Raw genomic sequence first — 19,226 nt, forward strand, 5'->3', positions numbered from 1 at the left:
GTACAAATTTTGGAACCGGCAAGCCCGTCGTGGAACAAGCATGCTGGATAGTGAGCCTGATCCAGCGTGCAATCGACTCCTTTGAAGCAGGACACCCAATTTTATTGGGATCATAGAGAACGAATAGCGAGTCCGATTTCCTGTGACAAGCTGTTCGCTTTACATACACCTTCAAAGCCCTCACAAGATCCAAAGACTTTGAAGTAGCAGAGGTGTCAGTAACAACTGGAACCACAATAGGTTGGTTGATGTGAAACGCAGACACCACTTTAGGAAGAAATTGCTGACGAGTTCCGAGTTCAGCTCTGTCTTCATGGAAAATTAGATAGGGGCTCCTGTGAGACAACTCCCCCAGCTCCGACACATGTCTTGCTGAAGCCAAGGCCAACAGTGTGACAATCTTCCACGTAAGGTACTTTACTGAAGCTTGCGTCTGTGGTTAGCAGAATCCAATTCTGAATCCCAAACCTCCGACCCTCGACGAGGAGAGAAGTCTGTAGCCACCACAGAAGGGAGATCCTGGCTCTTGGCGACAGACGGATCCTATGGTGCATGTGAAGATGCAGTCCGGACCATTTGTCCTATAGATCTAGTTGGAAGGGCCTCACATGAAACCTTCCGTACTGAAGCGCCTCGTAAGAGTCCACCATTTTCCCCAGAAGACGAATGCACAGATGCACCGAGATCCGGGTTGGCTTCAGGACAGCCCAAACTATCGACTGGATTACAATAGCCTTTTCCAAGGGAAGGAACACTCTGAGACTCTGTGTCCAGTATCATTCCCAGGAAAGGAAGCCTCTGTGTCGGTTCTAGGTGAGATTTTGGTAGATTCAGAATCCACCCGTGATCCAAAAGTACTCTGGTTGAGAGGCCAATGCTGTCCAACAACCGCTCCCTGGACGGTGCCTTTATCAGTAGATCATCAAGGTATGGAATTATGTTCACCCCTCGTTTGCGGAGAAGTGGCATCATCTCGGCCATCACCTTGGTGAACACTCTTGGTGCCGTGTAGAGACCAAATGGCAGGGCCTGAAACTTGTAGTGACTCCTGCAAAGCAAACCGTAGATAAGCCTGATGAGGCAGCCAGATCGGAATGTTAAGATACGCATCCCTGATATCCAGAGACACTAGGAATTCCACCTCCGCCAGACCTGAGATCACCGCTCTCAGAGATTCCATATTGAATTTGAACACTCGTAAGTAAGTACGGGTTCAGCGACTTGAGGTTCAGAATCGGTCTTACCAAACCGTCCGGTTTCGGTACCACAAACAAGCTGGAATAGTAACCCTTGTTTTGTAGATAAGGTGGAACTGGAACAATGACCTGTACTAGTACTAGTTTTTGAATGGCATTCTGTAAAGTTATACTTGCCTCTTGCGAAACTGCTAAGCATGATTTGAAGAATCTTTGAGGTGTGAGCTCCTGGAACTCCAGTCTGTAGCCTTGGGATATAAGATCCATTACCCAGGGTTCCTGGCACGATCTTGTCCAGCTGTGACTGAAGAATTTTAGCCGGGCTCCCACCCGCCAGTCTTCCAGGCATCGTGGTCCACTGTCATGCTGAAGGTTTTGAGGAAGCAGAGCCTGAGCTCTGTTCCTGTGAACCAGCAGACGCTGGTTTGCGTGGTTTTCCTCTAGTGCCTCTGGTGGCGGTAGAAGAACCTCTGGCCTTGCCCCTAAACTTGGCAGTTCGAAAGAACTGTAAATTGGGTCCCGAGAAGGCTTTCCTAGTTGGGGGAGCTGCTCAAGGTAGGTAAGTGGACTTACCCACAGTAGCTATGGAGATCCATTTGTCTAGTTCATATCTAAATAAGGCCTACCTGTGAAGGGTAGGCCTTCCATGCCTTTCCTGTAGTCCGCTGTCCACTGGCGTAGCCACAAGCCCCTGCGTGCCGACACTGCCATAGCCGTACTGCGTGCATTAAGCAAGCATATTTCTTTTATGGCTTCCACCATAAAGTTCGCAAAGTTCTGTTTATGTTGCAGGAACAAGATAACCTCCTCTTGAGGTAAGGTGTCTAAGCCCTCAATAAGGTTACCCGACCATTTAGCAATGGCTTTTGTAATCCACCCACATGCTATAGTGGGTCTCTGGGCCACCCCAGCAGCTGCATACAAAGATTTGAGCGTAGTCTCAATTTTACAGTCCGCTGTGTCTTTTAGGGAGGCTACACCCGGGACAGGCAATACAATTTTTCGTGAGAGCCTGGATACTGATGCATCCACTATCAGTGGATTTTCCCATTTTTTCCTATCCTCAGGAGGAAAACGAAAAGATGATAACAACCGTTTATGGATTTGAAATTTATCAGGATTAACCCATGGTTCTTCAAACAGGGTATTTGGGGGGACTTTCCGAGTTGATCGCACGTAGCAACTTTTTGCTGCCCGTGCGATCAACTAGACGCCGCCTATGGGGGAGTGTATTTCTGTATAGCAGGGCTGCGAACGCTTGTGCAGCCCTGCTATGCTAAAAAAAAAAGTTGTGTGTAAAACAAGACTAGCCCTAGACTTACCTGGTGCAATGATTTCAGCGATGCAGGTCCCGGAATAGACGTCAGACATCTGCCCTCCAAACGCCTGGACATGCCTGTGTTCGCCAAACCACTCCCGGAAAATGGTCAGTTGACGCCCTGGAACGCCTTCCTCCGGTCAATCGTCTTGCTTTCTTCGTACGCAGCGTCGCTGGGCAACGACGCGCCTGCGCAATGCAGCCGCCACGCATGAGCAGGTCCGACCCGATCGCACGGCTGCGAAAAAGTGCAGCGTGTGATCGGGTCGAAATGACCCTCTTAGTACCTTTGACACAGGAAAAGCAGCTGAGGATTTCTTCTTTATATTAAAATAAGATTCCTCACTCTCCTCTGTCACTATCAGGGAGATGCAGAACCTCTCTGATAGCCTCTATGAGAGCTTCTATTTCTTGTGACAGAGTACCCTCCCCCATCTCCGAGTCCACCTCACCCTCCTCCATGTCTGACCCCTCATTATCAGAGTCAGATTGCAGGATATGGGCCAAAGTAGGTTTTTTTGGACAAATGGCAAGTGACTGAGACGCTGGATTGAGTACTGAGTCTTTTTTCATCAACTCATCCATAGACTGCCTTAAGTATTGTGTCTCTTTCTCATTTCAAGATAACTTAGTAGAAATGGAGGAAATCATTCCCCTAATTGAGTCCAGCCATGCTGATTCTGCCCCACTAGCCTGGGAAGGGACACTACATCGAGTACACACTAGTGAACCCCTGGAGAAGAGGAACACTGTGCCTTACATGAAACACACTCTTTGCCTGACATATTGTAATAATGACAGCACACACACAAAAGGGAAAGGTTAAATGCACAATTAACCCACAAAGAGCCCTTCGAGGGAGACACAGAGAGGGTATGGAGCCAGCACACGGCGCCCCTGTCGCTAATGCCAAGCTTAGCTGGGTCGCAGACTAAGTACCTAGATTAGGGACTTAGTACACTAATAATTGCTCCCCCCTGCTATGACCCCTTGGTACCACTGAGGTAACCTGGAGTCTCTCCGGATGAGCTGTGCATCCCTGTCAGTCAGCTGCAGAGGGAAAATGGCGCTGGTGAGCTGCTGGATCCGCTCATAGTGAAGCCCCGCCCCTTCAATGGCACGCGGTCTTCCCACACTTTTTTTACACTGGCTGTATGTGTCTTGTGCATAAAATGGAGACAGACTCCTTTTATGGCTATGTTGCCAGTCTGGGTACTGTGTCCGCTGTTCAGCGTCTGTGTCCGTACACAGCGGGAGACGCAGTTCGCCCCATTTAGAAGCCATGCGTCTCCGTACCCTCATGCCGCCATAATGGCCGACGACCCGTTAACCGGGACGCCGGCTAAGCACTCACCACTCTTCATTCTTCTGGCTCTGTTAGGGGTGGTGGCGTGCTTCGGGAATGTACGTGGTGGTGGGGCTTGTGAATAGTTCCCTCAGGAGCTAGCATCCTGTCAGCGGGGAACGGGACCATTAACCGAGAGAGAGGTTGTGCCGTCTCTCCCCTCTTCCCCCCCTAAGTCCCACGAGGCAGGCAGGCTGGTGCCATCCAGTCCTTCCTGAAAATAACAGAGAAAATAAATGTAGAAGACACTTCAGGAGTTTCCAGAGACGTGACCGGCTCCTCCTAGCACATTTTCTAAACTGAGTCTGTTAGGAGGGGCATAGAGGGAGGACCCAGCGCACACTATCAATTTCTTAAAGTGCCCATGGCTCCTAGTGGACCTGTCTATACCCTATGGTAATAAATGGATTCCCAGCATCCCCTAGGATGTAAGAGAAACACTATACTCACATTGCACTAGAATGTCCCAAAAATGCTTGATTGGATTCAGATATAAAGGCCATGGGTAATATCAGTGCTTGGAATACTGTATTACAGAAATTCAGCAAGACATCACTCCCGTAAGGAAAGATATCCTGCAACATTGGATAATGATAAGATTAAGTAGCTGTAAGCACTGACCTTCAATTCAAAGGCATGATTTCAACTAAACCATGCCAGAAAAACACATACCCACATTATCTAGCCACCAAAACTCTTCACAGTTGGATGCAGTTTGAAAGAAAATCTATACAATGACCAAAACCTCAAAATTACGCTGATCTAGTGCCCCATTCTAAGCACCAATCGGCCAGATTTGATAACTGAATGCACAAGTCTGGTTACTTCATACATTTTGGATAAGGGATACTCAACCTGTAGATAGATCACATTTACAAACAACTGTTAGGACCTTCTCAGACTTGTTTATTTGTGATCAGCTACCTTTTGGCAACACAAATACTGAGATTTGTGGACAATTAAGTCAAGTATGCTATAATTAGCTGTCAAAATTGCAGCATACCTGGGCACCATTAGTCACCTGAAAGTGACCAACTTGGCTACATTATATTTTTCCCTAAAACATTACCTTTCTCCTCTCCTCCTGTAGCAGGGTTTCCAGATCTCTCTTTACACCACAAAGCTCTTCTTGCAGCTCCAGAACTGCAAGGTTAGGTTCTGTTCTTTGTCGCTTTGACTCCTCAAGCTCCTTTCTCAACTCCTCAATCTCCTTACGTAACCTTTTGCTTTGTTCTTCTGCTGCTTCTGCCCTAACTGTAAGATTAGACCTCCCTGCAAACTCTTGCCTGACCTCTTCCAAGTGAAGCTCTGCCTCTTGCCTTTGGTCTCGCTCTCCTTGTACAAGACGCTGCAGCTCCCTCAGCATTACTGCATGGTCAGTCTGCTCTTGCGCACGGTCATGCTGCTGGTTAACCAGTTTGGCCTTGGTCTCAGCCAGCTGAGCTTGTAGTCCCCGTATATCCTCCCTTAAGCAATTACGTTCTTCCTCCATTCCCTGCACCATTTCCTCCATCTCCTGCTTGGCCTTTCTCTTGTCTGCTTGGTAGGAGGCTTCCATGCGTGACTTCTCTTGTGTAACTGTGGCCAAAGCACTGGGGAAAGAAGACACAACATACAGTTCACATTATAAGCATCATTCCCACCTACACCACACCATTTGCTTTTTTTTGGAAACTGTCCAATATGTTATTGTGAAGTGATCATATAAATAAAAATCTAAATAGATAAAATTATAACTACTATTATGCATTGCTGCTATATGCAACGATACATAATAAATTACTGCTGCTATTTACCAAAGCGGGACTGCTCTATAAGCCTCAGAATTAACCACACTTGACAAGGATTTTTTTCTTCGGCCCTGGCAGGCTAATACTGCCAGCGAAAGAAGAAAGTGCTATGCACTGCTGAGGCACACGCGTATAGCGGTGCGTCCTGCCAAGGAATCCATCAAAGCCTCCTAAGCAGCACTGGATCTCCTGTTAAAGACAAGTAACGCAACCCTGACATCCTCAATGCATTACCTAAATCCGCTGCCCCACAGATGTCTACGGGAACAATAGAAGGTGCCAGTAAGGGATGCGGTCAAGATGCCGCCGGCCGGAATCCCGGCGGTCGAAATACAGACGCCGGAATCCCGACCGCCACAATCCCGACATATTCTCCCTCCGTGGGTGTCCACAACACCCATAGAGGGAGAATATAATAGTGTGCCGAGCGTAGCGAGGCACCGTGCCCGCAGCGCGGCGAGCCCGCAAGGGGCTGCGTTCCGCTCGCCACCCCTGTCGGGATTGTGTGGTCGGGATTCCGGCGTCGGTATTTCGACCGCCGGGATTCCGGCTGGCGGCATTTAGTACTGATCCCGCCAGTAAATAGGGTAAGGCTGTAGAAGTATCCGATAAGCCTTTAATATATTGCTTGAGGTCCTATGATAACCATTTTCTGAAGAGAACTGAACTTTTCTCCAGAGTTTTGCCCTGTTGCATACAGCAACATAAAATGATGTATAAGTGCTTAACAATATGTAACATTATTGGAAGGCAGAACACCCATAAAAACAAGAAGGACAATTTATGATAAAAAAATAGATTCACTAAAAATGTATTCATATCTCTATTCTAAAATTTTATATTGAATTAGTATAGTTTTCTATTAAAATGCAGTACAGCATATGGATATCTGAAGTGTACTCACCCTACTTCTGCCAAGTCCATCCAGGACAAAGCAGGCCAGAAATGTAATTTGAAATAATTTACATTCTGTACATTATGGCAAAATTGACACACACACACACACACACACACACACACACACACACACAATTAAATACACAGAGATATCAGGATTTTGGTACTTACCGATAAATCCCTTTCTCCGATTCCACAGGAGCCACTGGAGTGTAGTTACAATGGGGAAATAGTAGGTAGTAATTGGGAGCTGGCACTTCAAAAATTCTCACACTGTGGCTAGCTCCTCCCCTACTATCTCCCCTCCAAGCCAGTCTACGTAAAACTGTGCCCGAGGAGAGCTGTAATAAACAAACCTTAAGGTAGAGGAGGTTAATGACTCCCTGTAAACCAGGAGAACACAAACTAAACCTGGAACAGAACCTGACAAAAACCAGGCTAGCCTGAACTCAACAAGCAGTCATATGGTGATCTGCAAACCGTTAAGCAAAAACCCAGGAGGAACAGCGCTGGGCGGGCGTCCAGTGGCCCCTGTGGAATCGGAGAAAGGGATTTATCGGTAAGTACCAAAATCCTGATTTCTCCTTCATCCACTAGGGGCCACTGGAGTGTAGTTACAATGGGGACATCCCAGAGCTCCCAAAAACGGGTGGGAAAGCGCTGAGAGTCCTGTACAAACTGCTCGTCCAAACGGTGATGGAGAGGCCGCAAAAGTGTCAAACTTGTAGAATTTGACAAAACGAATGTTGGTTCGACCAAGAAGCCGCCCGACAAAATATTCATGGAGACCCCACGGGCAGCCGCCCACGAAGGTCTTACAATGCGTGTAAAGTGCGTTGAAATGGAAAACGGAGGCTCCCTAGTAACCGCCAATAAGACTGTCTGATGGTCAGATGTATCCAACGGCCCAGCGTATGCTGGGACCCCGGCTATTTAGTACGGGAGCATCGTACAGAACAAAGAAGAAAAACACTTCATCGAATAGCCTGAGACCTCTGTAGAGAGAGTCGGCGAGCCCTGACAACATTCAGAGAGGATTGAAAAACACTAGTGTCAGATTTATATGAAAAAATTGACATGCCCTCTGGAAGAAACGACCGCTGAGGCCGAAGCTCAGCCAGGGGAGTTGCCAATAGAGTACTCCCTGAAAAAGAGGCCGAACTTACGGCCGCTAGGCTAATCTCATTTGGAAGAAAAACCGAAAAAGGCAGAGACCTAAAATTCCGGTCAGTGTGGTTTGAAGCGCAGCGGATCAAAACCTCCCAGAGAAACCAAAGATGAATGGTAACTGAAAGAAGGGGAAAAACCCCTCTTATCCAACTGAAAGAAGGGGAAAAACCCCTCTTATCCTTATTATGTCCCATAAAGTTTTCCAAAAGTGGCAAAAGCGAGAAGAGGTAACAGACTTCTGAAATCGGGGCCCAGTAGGCCTAACCGAACTAGGGAATTCCTCCCTTCTGAGGTCTCGTGAACAGTCACACGGTTAAACGAAACCAGTGTAAGATTGAACAAAGAGAAAAAAGAAGGAGCCTGTTGAAGTAGACAGTCCAGTCGATGTAGGAGCCAAGGCTCCTCTACTGACAACAGGCGTATCTGTATCTTCAAGTCATGCGTGGCCCAACCAGCGCCACCGAGAGGACTAGCACACATAATTCCCTCCTGTGTTACCGAACATGAGGTAGAAATAGAAAAGGAGGCAGGATAGAATAACCAGAAAACTCCCCGGAGCCCTGAGGGCCTCCTCGGCTACTGCCGCCAGAGCTCACGTCCGAGAGTAATAAAGGGTTAAAGAGTCAGTCAGAACGCCCTGAGGTCGATCCGAAATCTCCGCCCACAGCGGACCAGCTGACAAAACTCCGGGGAATGTTCCCTCACCCGGGAGTCTGATCTGGTGGCTTGACCTGGAAAGAAGATTGTTGTCCCCCCGCTCAGAGAGGAATGGAGGTGACCACTCATTGCGTCTCCACTTGACTGAAGGAATAGAGTACCTGGTGCCGAGGAAGGAAAAATCCTCTGACGGACCGTGTTGAGAAACGTCTATGCGGAGCATAAATTGGATCTGAGTTGAATCAGAAGCTCCTGGATCCTTCGGATATTCAGAAGCCACCTAATGTACAGAGTGGGATAGTAGCAGTAAATTGGCCCATTAGGGAACCAACGTCACCCACTGCCCTTGAAAAAGAGTTATTCTGTGATCTTCCTAAACACTGTGGGAGCGGAAGAGAGACCGAGAGGAAAGGACTGACAGTGAAAATGAGAATCCTGTAATGCGAATCTGAGAAAAGCCCGTCCAACGGAAATCAGTAAACAGGCATCTCTGAAGACAAGGGACACGTAAAACTCCCTTTCTTATTCAAACTAGCAATCACAGACTAAAAGGATTCTAAGGCCAGAATAGGCCTGTCCGAGCCACCTGGCTTCGGAACGTGAAAAGAAAACAAAGTCCTGAGAACTGTCCTGATTCAAATGATATGTGAAAAACAGGGATCAACACCCTTTGCGGTTAGAAGCCTATGGAGCGCAGCCTGCAGTATGACTCTCTTGTCATCTTAAATCGGCCGACCCATGCCAAGGGACTCCTGAGACGGTTGTAACCGCCCAAGCCTTCTCCCATCGACCTGCGCCTACCCTGGGACCCTCCAGGTGGTAGGAAAGTCTGTGTAATGGGTGTATAGGATGACATAAAATCAGACTGGACCGAGGATGTTGAACCTCTGCTTCAGCTTTTTACCCTGAGAACCCCTGGCGACGGAGATATCGCCCGTGTGGAGACGAAAGCCTGAAAGGGTACGGAAGAATCTAAAGGAAAGACCAGTAAAGGTCTGTCTTGGAGCTGGGGCAGTAGTAGGAGAAAGCAAAGTGGACTTACCTCCAATGGTTCAAGAAATCCTGCAGAAAGTTCCTTCCCCAGAACCATCTCCCCGTAGGATTTCATGTTCACCTGTCACTGTCGCAGCCCCAGAGGTCGTCGGGTTAAGACAGCCCAAGCGAAGATGCAGGGTCCGAGTCTGCAGACGTGGAGACCTCCAAAGAACATAAAGCAGAATCGTGATTCTGACCTGTACCAAAGTATCAATTGATCCTGATGCGAAACATCCTGTAACCTAGAGGACAATTGTTTCCCAACCTACCTGTCCGGACACGGTAGAACCGCGCTGCCGTATATGTCGATGGATCCCTGAGCAAGGTTGCCTCAGGAAAACGGCGGCTTGATGGACCGGCGATACACTGTGGTGTATACCCTAGAGAGGTTTTGATACCATCTCCTGCCGTCTGCGGGGAAAGGATAGGAAAACAAACATTGTTTGATACCTGATATTGTGTATTCGGGTGTCTGTCGGCCGCCTACCGGAGCCTGCCCAGCTCATCCGAAACTGGACCAGTCGCTGTCATTTCGTCATTGGCGTGGAACCCTGATGGACCTGACGTGCCCGCCTTAAAATAAGATTTTACTTACCGATAAATCTATTTCTCGTAGTCCGTAGTGGATGCTGGGGACTCCGTCAGGACCATGGGGATTAGCGGCTCCGCAGGAGACAGGGCACAAAAATAAAGCTTTAGGATCAGGTGGTGTGCACTGGCTCCTCCCCCTATGACCCTCCTCCAAGCCTCAGTTAGGATACTGTGCCCGGACGAGCGTACACAATAAGGAAGGATTTTGAATCCCGGGTAAGACTCATACCAGCCACACCAATCACACCGTACAACTTGTGATCTGAACCCAGTTAACAGTATGACAAACGTAGGAGCCTCTGAACAGACGGCTCACAACAATAACAACCCGATTTTTTTGTAACAATAACTATGTACAAGTATTGCAGACAATCCGCACTTGGGATGGGCGCCCAGCATCCACTACGGACTACGAGAAATAGATTTATCGGTAAGTAAAATCTTATTTTCTCTGACGTCCTAGTGGATGCTGGGACTCCGTCAGGACCATGGGGATTATACCAAAGCTCCCAAACGGGCGGGAGAGTGCGGATGACTCTGCAGCACCGAATGAGAGAACTCCAGGTCCTCTTTAGCCAGGGTATCAAATTTGTAGAATTTTACAAACGTGTTCTCCCCCGACCACGTAGCTGCTCGGCAGAGTTGTAATGCCGAGACCCCTCGGGCAGCCGCCCAGGGTGAGCCCACCTTCCTTGTGGAATGGGCCTTGACAGATTTAGGCTGTGGCAGGCCTGCCACAGAATGTGCAAGTTGAAATGTGCTACAAATCCAACGAGCAATCGTCTGCTTAGAAGCAAGAGCACCCAGTTTGTTGGGTGCATACAGGATAACAGCAAGTCAGTTTTCCTGACTCCAGCCGTCCTGGAAACCTATATTTTCAGGGCCCTGACAACATCTAGCAACTTGGAGTCCTCCAAGTCCCTAGTAGCCGCAGGTACCACAATAAGCTGGTTCAGGTGAAACGCTGACACCACCTTAGGAAGAAACTGGGGACGAGTCCGCAGCTCTGCCCTGTCCGAATGGACAATCAGATATGGCTTTTGTGAGACAAAGCCGCCAATTCTGACACTCGCCTGGCCGAGGCCAGGGCCAACAGCATGATCACTTTTCATGTGAGATATTTCAAATCCACAGATTTGAGCGGTTTAAAATGTGATTTGAGGAATCCCAGAACTACGTTGAGATCCCACAGTGCCACTGGAGGCACAAAAAGGGGGTTGTATATGCAATACTCCCTTGACAAACTTCTGGACTTCAGGAACTGAAGCCAATTCTTTCTGGAAGAAAATTGACAGGGCCGAAATTTGAACCTTAATGGACCCCAATTTGAGGCCCATAGACACTCCTGTTTGCAGGAAATGCAGGAATCGACCGAGTTGAAATTTCTTCGTGGGGCCTTCCTGGCCTCACACCACGCAACATATTTTCGCCACATGTGGTGATAATGTTGTGCGGTCACCTCCTTCCTGGCTTTGACCAGGGTAGGAATGACCTCTTCCGGAATGCCTTTTTCCCTTAGGATCCGGCGTTCCACCGCCATGCCGTCAAACGCAGCCGCGGTAAGTCTTGGAACAGACCTGGTACTTGCTGAAGCAAGTCCCTTCTTAGCGGCAGAGGCCATGAGTCCTCTGTGAGCATTTCTTGAAGTTCTGGGTGCCACGTCCTTCTTGGCCAATCCGGAGCCACGAGTATAGTTCTTACTCCTCTACGTCTTATAATTCTCAGTACCTTGGGTATGAGAAGCAGAGGAGGGAACACATACACCGACTGGTACACCCACGGTGTTACCAGAACGTCCACAGCTATTGCTTGAGGGTCTCTTGACCTGGCGCAATACCTGTCCAGTTTTTTGTTCAGGCGGGACGCCATCATGTCCACCTTTGGTCTTTCCCAACGGTTCACAATCATGTGGAATACTTCCCGATGAAGTCCCCACTCTCCCGGGTGGAGGTCGTGCCTGCTGAGGAAGTCTGCTTCCCAGTTGTCCACTCCCGGAATGAACACTGCTGACAGTGCTATCACATGATTTTTCGCCCAGCGAAGAATCCTTGCAGTTTCTGCCATTGCCCTCCTGCTTCTTGTGCCGCCCAGTCTGTTTACGTGGGCGACTGCCGTGATGTTGTCCCACTGGATCAATACCGGCTGACCTTGAAGCAGAGGTCTTGCTAAGCTTAGAACATTGTAAATTGCCCTTAGCTCCAGTATATTTATGTGGAGAGAAGTCTCCAGACTTGATCACACTCCCTGGAAATTTTTTCCCCTGTGTGACTGCTCCCCAGCCTCTCAGGCTGGCATCCGTGGTCACCAGGACCCAGTCCTGAATGCCGAATCTGCGGCCCTTTAGTAGATGAGCACTCTGCAGCCACCGCAGAAGAAACACCCTTGTCCTTGGAGACAGGGTTATCCGCTGATGCATCTGAAGATGCGATCCGGACCATTTTTCCAGCAGATCCCACTGAAAAGTTCTTGCGTGAAATCTGCCGAATGGAATCGCTTCGTAAGAAGCCACCATTTTTCCCAGGACCCTTGTGCAATGATGCACTGACACTTTTCCTGGTTTTAGGAGGTTCCTGACTAGCTCGGATAACTCCCTGGCTTTCTTCTCCGGGAGAAACACCTTTTTCTGGACTGTGTCCAGAATCATCCCTAGGAACAGCAGACGTGTCGTCGGAAACAGCTGCGGTTTTGGAATATTTAGAATCCACCCGTGCTGTCGTAGAACTACTTGAGATAGTGCTACTCCGACCTCCAACTGTTCTCTGGACCTTGCCCTTATCAGGAGATCGTCCATTTTCTTTGAAGAAGAATCATCATTTCGGCCATTACCTTGGTAAGGACCCGGGGTGCCGTGGACAATCCAACCGGCAGCGTCTGAAACTGATAGTGACAGTTCTGTACCACGAACCTGAGGTACCCTTGGTGAGAAGGGCAAATTGGGACATGGAGGTAAGCATCCCTGATGTCCCGGGACACCATATAGTCCCCTTCTTCCTGGTTCGCTATCACTGCTCTGAGTGACTCCATCTTGATTTGAACCTTTGTATGTAAGTGTTCAAATAGTTCAGATTTAGAATAGGTTTCACCGAGCCGTCTGGCTTCAGTACCACAATATAGTGTGGAATAATACCCCTTTCCTTGTTGTAGGAGGGGTACTTTGATTATCACCTGCTGGGAATACAGCTTGTGAATTGTTTCCACTACTGCCTCCCTGTCGGAGAGAGACGTTGGTAAAGCAGACTTCAGGAACCTGCGAGGGGGAGACGTCTCGAATTTCCAATCTGTACCCCTGGGATACTACTTGTAGGATCCAGGGGTCCACTTGCGAGTGAGCCCACTGCGTGCTGAAACTCTTGAGACGACCCCCCCACCGCACCTGAGTCCGCTTGTACGGCCCCAGCGTCATGCTGAGGACTTGGCAGAAGCGGTGGAGGGCTTCTGTTCCTGGGAATGGGCTGCCTGCTGCAGTCTTCTTCCCTTTCCTCTATCCCATGGCAGATATGACTGGCCTTTTGCCCGCTTGCCCTTATGGGGACGAAAGGACTGAGGCTGAAAAGACGTTGTCTTTTTCTCCTTTATACGGCAATACTTCCATGTGCCATTTGGAATCTGCATCACCTGACCACTGTCGTGTCCATAAACAACTTCTGGCAGATATGGACATCGCACTTACTCTTGATGCCAGAGTGCAAATATCCCTCTGTGCATCTCGCATATATAGAAATGCATCCTTTAAATGCACTATAGTCAATAAAATACTGTCCCTGTCAAGGGTATCAATATTTTCAGTCAGGGAATCCGACCAAGCCACCCCAGCGCTGCACATCCAGGCTGAGGCGATCGCTGGTCGCAGTATAACACCAGTATGTGTGTATATACTTTTTAGGATATTTTCCAGCCTCCTATCAGCTGGCTCCTTGAGGGCGGCCCTATCTGGAGACGGTACCGCCACTTGTTTTGATAAGCGTGTGAGCGCCTTATCCACCCTAAGGGGTGTTTCCCAACGCGCCCTAACTTCTGGCGGGAAAGGGTATACCGCCAATAATTTTCTATCGGGGGGAAACCCACGCATCATCACACACTTCATTTAATTTATCTGATTCAGGAAAAACTACAGGTAGTTTTTTCACACTCCACATAATACCCTTTTTTGTGGTACTTGTAGTATCAGAAATATGTAACACCTCCTTCATTGCCCTTAACAAGTAACGTGTGGCCCTAAAGGAAAATACGTTTGTTTCTTCACCGTCGACACTGGAGTCAGTGTCCGTGTCTGTGTCGACCGACTGAGGTAAAAAGACATTTTAACGCCCCTGACGGTGTTTGAGACGCCTGGACAGGTACTAATTGGTTTGCCGGCCGTCTCATGTCGTCAACCGACCTTGCAGCGTGTTGACATTATCACGTAATTCCTTAAATAAGCCATCCATTCCGGTGTCGACTCCCTAGAGAGTGACATCACCATTACAGGCAATTGCTCCGCCTCCTCACCAACATCGTCCTCATACATGTCGACACACACGTACCGACACACAGCACACACACAGGGAATGCTCTGATAGAGGACAGGACCCCACTAGCCCTTTGGAGAGACAGAGGGAGAGTTTGCCAGCACACACCAAAACGCTATAATTATACAGGGACAACCTTTATATAAGTGTTTTTCCCTTATAGCATCTTAATATATATAATCATATCGCCAAATAAGTGCCCCCCCTCTCTGTTTTAACCCTGTTTCTGTAGTGCAGTGCAGGGGAGAGCCTGGGAGCCTTCCCACCAGCATTTCTGTGAGGGAAAATGGCGCTGTGTGCTGAGGAGAATAGGCCCCGCCCCCTTTTCGGCGGGCTTCTTCTCCCGTTTTTCTGAGACCTGGCAGGGGTTAAATACATCCATATAGCCCCAGGGGTTATATGTGATGTATTTTTTAGCCAGAACAAGGTATTCTCATTGCTGCCCAGGGCGCCCCCTGCAGCGCCCTGCACCCTCCGTGACCGCTGGTGTGAAGTGTGTGACAACAATGGCGCACAGCTGCAGTGCTGTGCGCTACCTCATGAAGACTGAAAAGTCTTCTGCCGCCGGTTTCTGGACCTCTTCACTTTTCGGCATCTGCAAGGGGGTCGGCGGCGCGGCTCCGGGACCGGACTCCATGGCTGGGCCTGTGTTCGATCCCTCTGGAGCTAATGGTGTCCAGTAGCCTAAGAAGCCAATCCATCCTGCACGCAGGTGAGTTCACTTCTTCTCCCCTAAGTCCCTCGTTGCAGTGAGCCTGTTGCCAGCAGGACTCACTGTAAAATAAAAAACCTAAAAACTTTTTCTAAGCAGCTCTTTAGGAGAGCCACCTAGATTGCACCCTGCTCGGACGGGCACAAAAACCTAACTGAGGCTTGGAGGAGGGTCATAGGGGGAGGAGCCAGTGCACACCACCTGATCCTTAAGCTTTATTTTTGTGCCCTGTCTCCTGCGGAGCCGCTAATCCCCATGGTCCTGACGGAGTCCCCAGCATCCACTAGGATGTCAGAGAAAAAATATTTATGGTCAACACATCGGCCACAACTTTAACATTGTCCCTGGCAGTTCCTTTACCTGCTGTAACAGACGAACTGCTGTATAATATACCTGGATATTCTGATACACTGGTTCAGACTCCACCGAAAACAGACATCAGTATCCTGGACATCTCTCGCCTCCTTCCAGAGAGGCCTTTCCACCGCCAATCCGTGTACCATGGAAGGTTAGCAAGGTTCTTTTTGAAACCTGGAGAAGGGAAATGACTTACAAGGTCTCTGTTAACAGTGACATTACCTGCATAATCTGAACTGTTCAAACAGATGCATCCTGCAGGTGCGTGGAGGGCTAAGCAGATGGCTTCACCTCGTACTTCACACCTAAGAGGGAATTCCTTGACTATCCCAGGTGAGACAAACGAAAAGAGATAAAGGTGGGTTAAATAGACACCGCCCTATGTAAGGTCTGCACTATAACGTGTAGTGACCGACACGATTCAAATAAACTTTCTGGAGCAGCGGAGATCTGAAACCCGCCATCCTGTCTCTGACTGGGGAGTATGGGGGGGGGGGTCCAACCACCACCTTGTACAATCATATATCAGTCTGGAGGGGGGGAGATTGTACTCACCGCTGTCCAGATGTCTCGACACGCGCCGCACTCAGCATGTTGACTTATACTTTGCTCGACAGAGCGACCCCGACACGCGCCGCACGCAGCGGTGTCCGGACGGAATCTTCTGTGATGGAGTGGCCCCGACACGCGCCGCACGCAGCGGTGTCCGGTCACTTTTGAGACTTACCGCTGCCATGCTGCCGGAATCTTCTGCTGGATGGAGTGGTCCCGACACGCGCCGCACGCAGCGGTGTCCGCCAACTCAGGAGAGCTCAGTGTCTCCCTCAGCCGGGGCCCATCCCGAGCCGCACGCAGCTGCGGTGGGACCCCGCCGGCAGCTCCCGCGGTGCAGACTGGCAGTGGCAGAGCTGCCAGTCTGTGAGTGTAAGTTAGAAAAAATAAAATAATAAAGAAAAAATAAAAATTTCTTCAGCTAAACCCAAGTGAACCAGCTACCTCGGGCACTAAACTAAGACTGGCTTGGAGGGGAGATAGTAGGGGAGGAGCTAGCCACAGTGTGAGAATTTTTAAAGTGCCAGCTCCCAATTACTACCTACTATTTCCCCATTGTAACTACACTCCAGTGGCCCCTAGTGGATGAAGGAGAAAGATAGATAGATAGATAGATAGATAGATAGATAGATAGATAGATAGATAGATAGATAGACACACACACACACACCTGGAGGTCTGTCTCTCCCATTATTAGCCGGCCAGAAAATTCAGAGGCAGTGAAGCATATATTGTAACGACAACGTTTCAATGCATCCAATTAGGCATTTTATTCAGGTCCTGATGAAAATGCCTAATTAAAGGCACCGAAACGTTGCCCTTACAATATATGCTTCACTGCCTCTGAATTTTCTGGTCGCCTGGAGTGCTGCACCATCTGTAGGTTTATGTGATTTGCCCGTGAGGGCACCCGGCGCAGTATGGCTAATAATGGGAGAGGCAGACGTGCGTGCGTGTGTGTGTGTGGGTGTGTATGTGTGTGTGTGTATATATATATATATATATATATATATATATATATATATATATATATATATATATATATATATATATATTTATTATTATTTTTTTTATTTTTTTGGGGGGGGGGGTATTTTTAAAAATACTTGCATGTGCTTGTGTTCCTCAAGAAATAGCGAAAGCAGATATTGGGCACCTCAGGAAGTCACCTGGTTAGAGTAGCAAGCTGGTTTTTTAGCTGCACCATTCTTCTGTCAGTATCGGCTAGTGTAGCAGGGCCACCATCCCCGCTGGCCGTGCTGACCCCACTTTCTGAACCACTAGCCTCTTCCGCTCCTGTTCCACCAAGATTCTGCAGAGGTTCTGGTCTTTCATCCTCACTGGTCTCTCCACCCCGGGCACTGGGCAGACTTCCCACAGTATCTACACTGTCTTCACTGTGTGTGGAATGCTGATCATCATGCGGTTCCTCAACATCGGAGGAAAGGGCTCTGGGCTCCTGAGAAGTGGACAGGACACAAAGACTAGCCTCCAAGGCCTCCTTTTCTTTCAGCAGACTTTTGTATGCCCGCACAACATCCTTCAACCGAGCCTGATATTGCAGCAGCTGCTTCCGCTGAGTTTCCACTAAATCTTGCAGTTCTTTTTTACTAGGGCCACCGCCAAAATTCATACCCAGCTTCTCCATAGCAGCGTCAGCTCATCACCCTATATGTACACAAAACAAAAACTGATAAAAGTGAGATACACAACATAGGCAATAGAGCAGCAAAAGTAAATAGCAGTCAGACCACAGGAGTAAATAAAAATTCAACAGCACAAGGCAAAAAATAAAAAATGTCACCAGAGTAAACAAGTGAAAAACATAATAGAAAATTACACAAAAAAGCTGCTCAGAAATAAAGAAAAAGTTATTGCAGATATAGACTTTTGATATAAGAAGAGACAAATGGGGCTACTAAAAATATAATTATGGGAAACAAACCAAACATTTGCTGTAAAGTGTTGCTTACTGGGGAAAAACATAGCGTCAGAAGATGCATGTGTACGCTTAGGTAACATCTCAGCAGCAGGTACACCAGGACAGCAGTGACAGGTATTCCTCACTCCCCCAGCCAGGTAACCTGTCCATGGGCCAGCAGGCGTGTGACAGCCAGGCATATTCCCGCTGCATTCCCTCCTCACACTCCTGTGGCTACACAGAGGGAGCTCCCGGGCCGGCCACCAGCGCACACAGACGCCCTAATGAGCAATCAGGCGCGATCCCCACAGTACAACGTACAAGGCTGCCTTGTACCGCATGAGCCATCCAAGACTTACCTCCCAGGCCTCCCATACAGCGGTAAGCACCCGGGAGGTGCGGCTGACGTGTCTACTCCCTGCTCACTCAACTGTCTGTATCTATCCGGGTCCAGCTTCGGCTCCGAGTATTTCCGCTGACCGCAACTAGGGTGTACCAACATGGCTGACGGCTGATTTCCGGTACTCATACCTCCGAACACGCAACATGACCCTCTCCAGGAGGGACAGAATGCTCTGCTTCTGGACTTTCCTCTTACTGTATAATTGCCGGCACCTGTTTTGATCAGGTTAATGGATAAGAAAGGTGTTTCACCACAGGTGATGGCAATCATAAATTAAGAGGGAAGTCCTGAAGCAGAGTATTCTGTTGGGAGGTATGGGTACTGTGCAAGTAGTACTCCACTGTGTCTACTCATTCAGTAGGCACTGGCTGTCTCTGATAGTTCTCTAAAGGCTGAAAGCACAGATCCTTTAGTTGAACTGATGAGAAGCGTTGGCTTTAGCAGGGTTCAATCCACGTCCCTGCGTGTTTGACGACCGAGACATTTAAAGCGCCACAAATGTTAAGTGGGCCTCATTCAGAGGTGGATGCAGAAACGAGGCTGAAGTTAGCTTCTTATTCACTTCTTATTCGGCTCCAGCTTCTTATTCAGAAATTATTATTTCTCATACGTCCTAGAGGATGCTGGGGACGACATCTAGACCATGGGGTATAGACGGGATCCGCAGGAGACATGGGCACTCTAAAGACTTTTCATTAGGTGTGAACTGGCTCCTCCCTCTATACCCCTCCTCCAGACCTCAGTTTTAGAAATGTGCCCAGGTCGACTGGATGC

General features: G+C 48.7%; 1 protein-coding gene across 2 annotated transcripts in view; it reads right to left on the reverse strand.

Annotated features, from left to right (window-relative positions):
• Positions 1-18,545, reverse strand: part of GCC1 (GRIP and coiled-coil domain containing 1) — a 41,198-nt gene extending 22,653 nt beyond the window's left edge. The window contains exons 1-3 of one of the 2 annotated variants that reach the window (XM_063926674.1): positions 18,409-18,545; positions 17,298-17,796; positions 4,929-5,451 (exon numbers count right to left, since the gene is read on the reverse strand). In XM_063926674.1, coding sequence (XP_063782744.1) covers positions 4,929-5,451; positions 17,298-17,776 — 1,002 coding nt within the window. In that variant the 5' untranslated portion in view covers positions 17,777-17,796; positions 18,409-18,545. The other variant, XM_063926675.1, reaches the window with a different exon arrangement.
• Between the last annotated feature and the right edge of the window lie 681 nt (positions 18,546-19,226).

Source organism: Pseudophryne corroboree, chromosome 6 (assembly GCF_028390025.1).
Source record: "Pseudophryne corroboree isolate aPseCor3 chromosome 6, aPseCor3.hap2, whole genome shotgun sequence".
Taxonomy (NCBI): Eukaryota; Metazoa; Chordata; class Amphibia; order Anura; family Myobatrachidae; genus Pseudophryne; species Pseudophryne corroboree.